Source organism: Rhagoletis zephyria, unplaced genomic scaffold (genome assembly GCF_001687245.7).
Source record: "Rhagoletis zephyria isolate East Lansing unplaced genomic scaffold, Rhagoletis_zephyria_1.1 Rzeph_scaffold_01304, whole genome shotgun sequence".
Lineage (NCBI taxonomy): Eukaryota > Metazoa > Arthropoda > Insecta > Diptera > Tephritidae > Rhagoletis > Rhagoletis zephyria.
The window spans coordinates 53,274-54,410 of record NW_016158388.1 but is presented as its reverse complement, the minus strand read 5'-3'; the positions used below and the strand labels follow the sequence as shown (position 1 = coordinate 54,410).

General features: G+C 40.1%; 1 protein-coding gene across 1 annotated transcript in view; it reads left to right on the top strand.

Annotated features, from left to right (window-relative positions):
• The first annotated feature begins 577 nt into the window (after positions 1 to 577).
• The window catches only part of LOC108363558 (vitellogenin-1-like), a 3,759-nt gene continuing 3,199 nt past the window's right edge, over positions 578 to 1,137 (top strand). Inside the window, exon 1 of the mRNA XM_017616951.1 lies at positions 578 to 1,073. Within this exon, the coding sequence (XP_017472440.1) occupies positions 594 to 1,073 (480 nt within the window). The 5' untranslated portion in view covers positions 578 to 593. The remainder of the gene's footprint in view (positions 1,074 to 1,137) is intronic.

Sequence of the window (1,137 nt, the reverse complement as noted above, 5' to 3'; positions counted from 1 at the left end):
ATTATTTATGCTTATGCAGCAATTATTTCCCATAAATACCCCAATATGTTAGGCTAAGAATTCAATTGTAAAAGAACCTACAAAGCGACATTGAGTTGCTCAGTAAAATAAATTCAATACAATTAAAACATAAATGAATTGTTTCATTCGATACATGGCGATCCTGCCAGCTTTTTGCGAAAATTAATTTGCAAAAAAGCTATCCTGCCAACCGGTGCTTAGATTTGAATTGCACAGTGGCAGTCTAGTGCTTTGCTGCACAGATCAGCCTGAATCCTGGTTTGCTTAAATTGCAACATTTTTAAAATTTTGTGCTTAAAAATTATGCACTAAAAAGCACTTTGACTTGATCAGCCAAAAAAAAAAAAAAAAAAAGATCAATCAATCATCAAACAAAAAAGCCTGACGGACAGTCAGCTTAAAACTAATTTGTCCTGACGTGAATCAGCCACAAAGATCCGTCAGCTGCGTGATAAAGTAAGGACCACAACCAATAACTCTCGAGGAATATAGAAAAAGAACCAGCAGAAAGACAACTGATGAAATTACCATTCCAAAAGCACATTTCGCGCTGACTTGCAAACGTGATCAACATGAATCCGCTCAAGATTTTCTGCTTCGTGGATTTACTTGTCGCAGCCGCTAGTGCTGCACCCAAGCATGGCAAGAACAAGGATAATGCTGTCTCGAGTAGTTTAAAGCCCACTGATTGGTTATCGGTGTCTGAACTCCAGTCGATGCAGTCAGCTGAGGATTTCACTATGCAGCAGTTGGAGAACATGTCAGTGGAGGAAAGCGAACGGGAAATTGAGAAAATTTATCACCTCTCACAAATTAACCACGCGTTGGAACTATCGTTTGTGCCAAGTCCCAGTAATGTGCCAGTTCCCTTGATGAAACCCAATGGTCAACCCGAACAAACCACTTTGAATGAGATGGTCGACGCTGCCAAGAAACAGCCCAACTTTGGCAATGAGGAAGTTACCATTTTCATCACTGGCTTGCCCCAGACCAGCCCTGCAGTCGCAAAGCAAACAAAAACTGATGTGCGTCAATCCGCACTCATAGGGCCAGTAAGCGAATTTTCGCTCGTGGCAAAAATATTTTTTTTTATATACATATACAATACATTTCTTA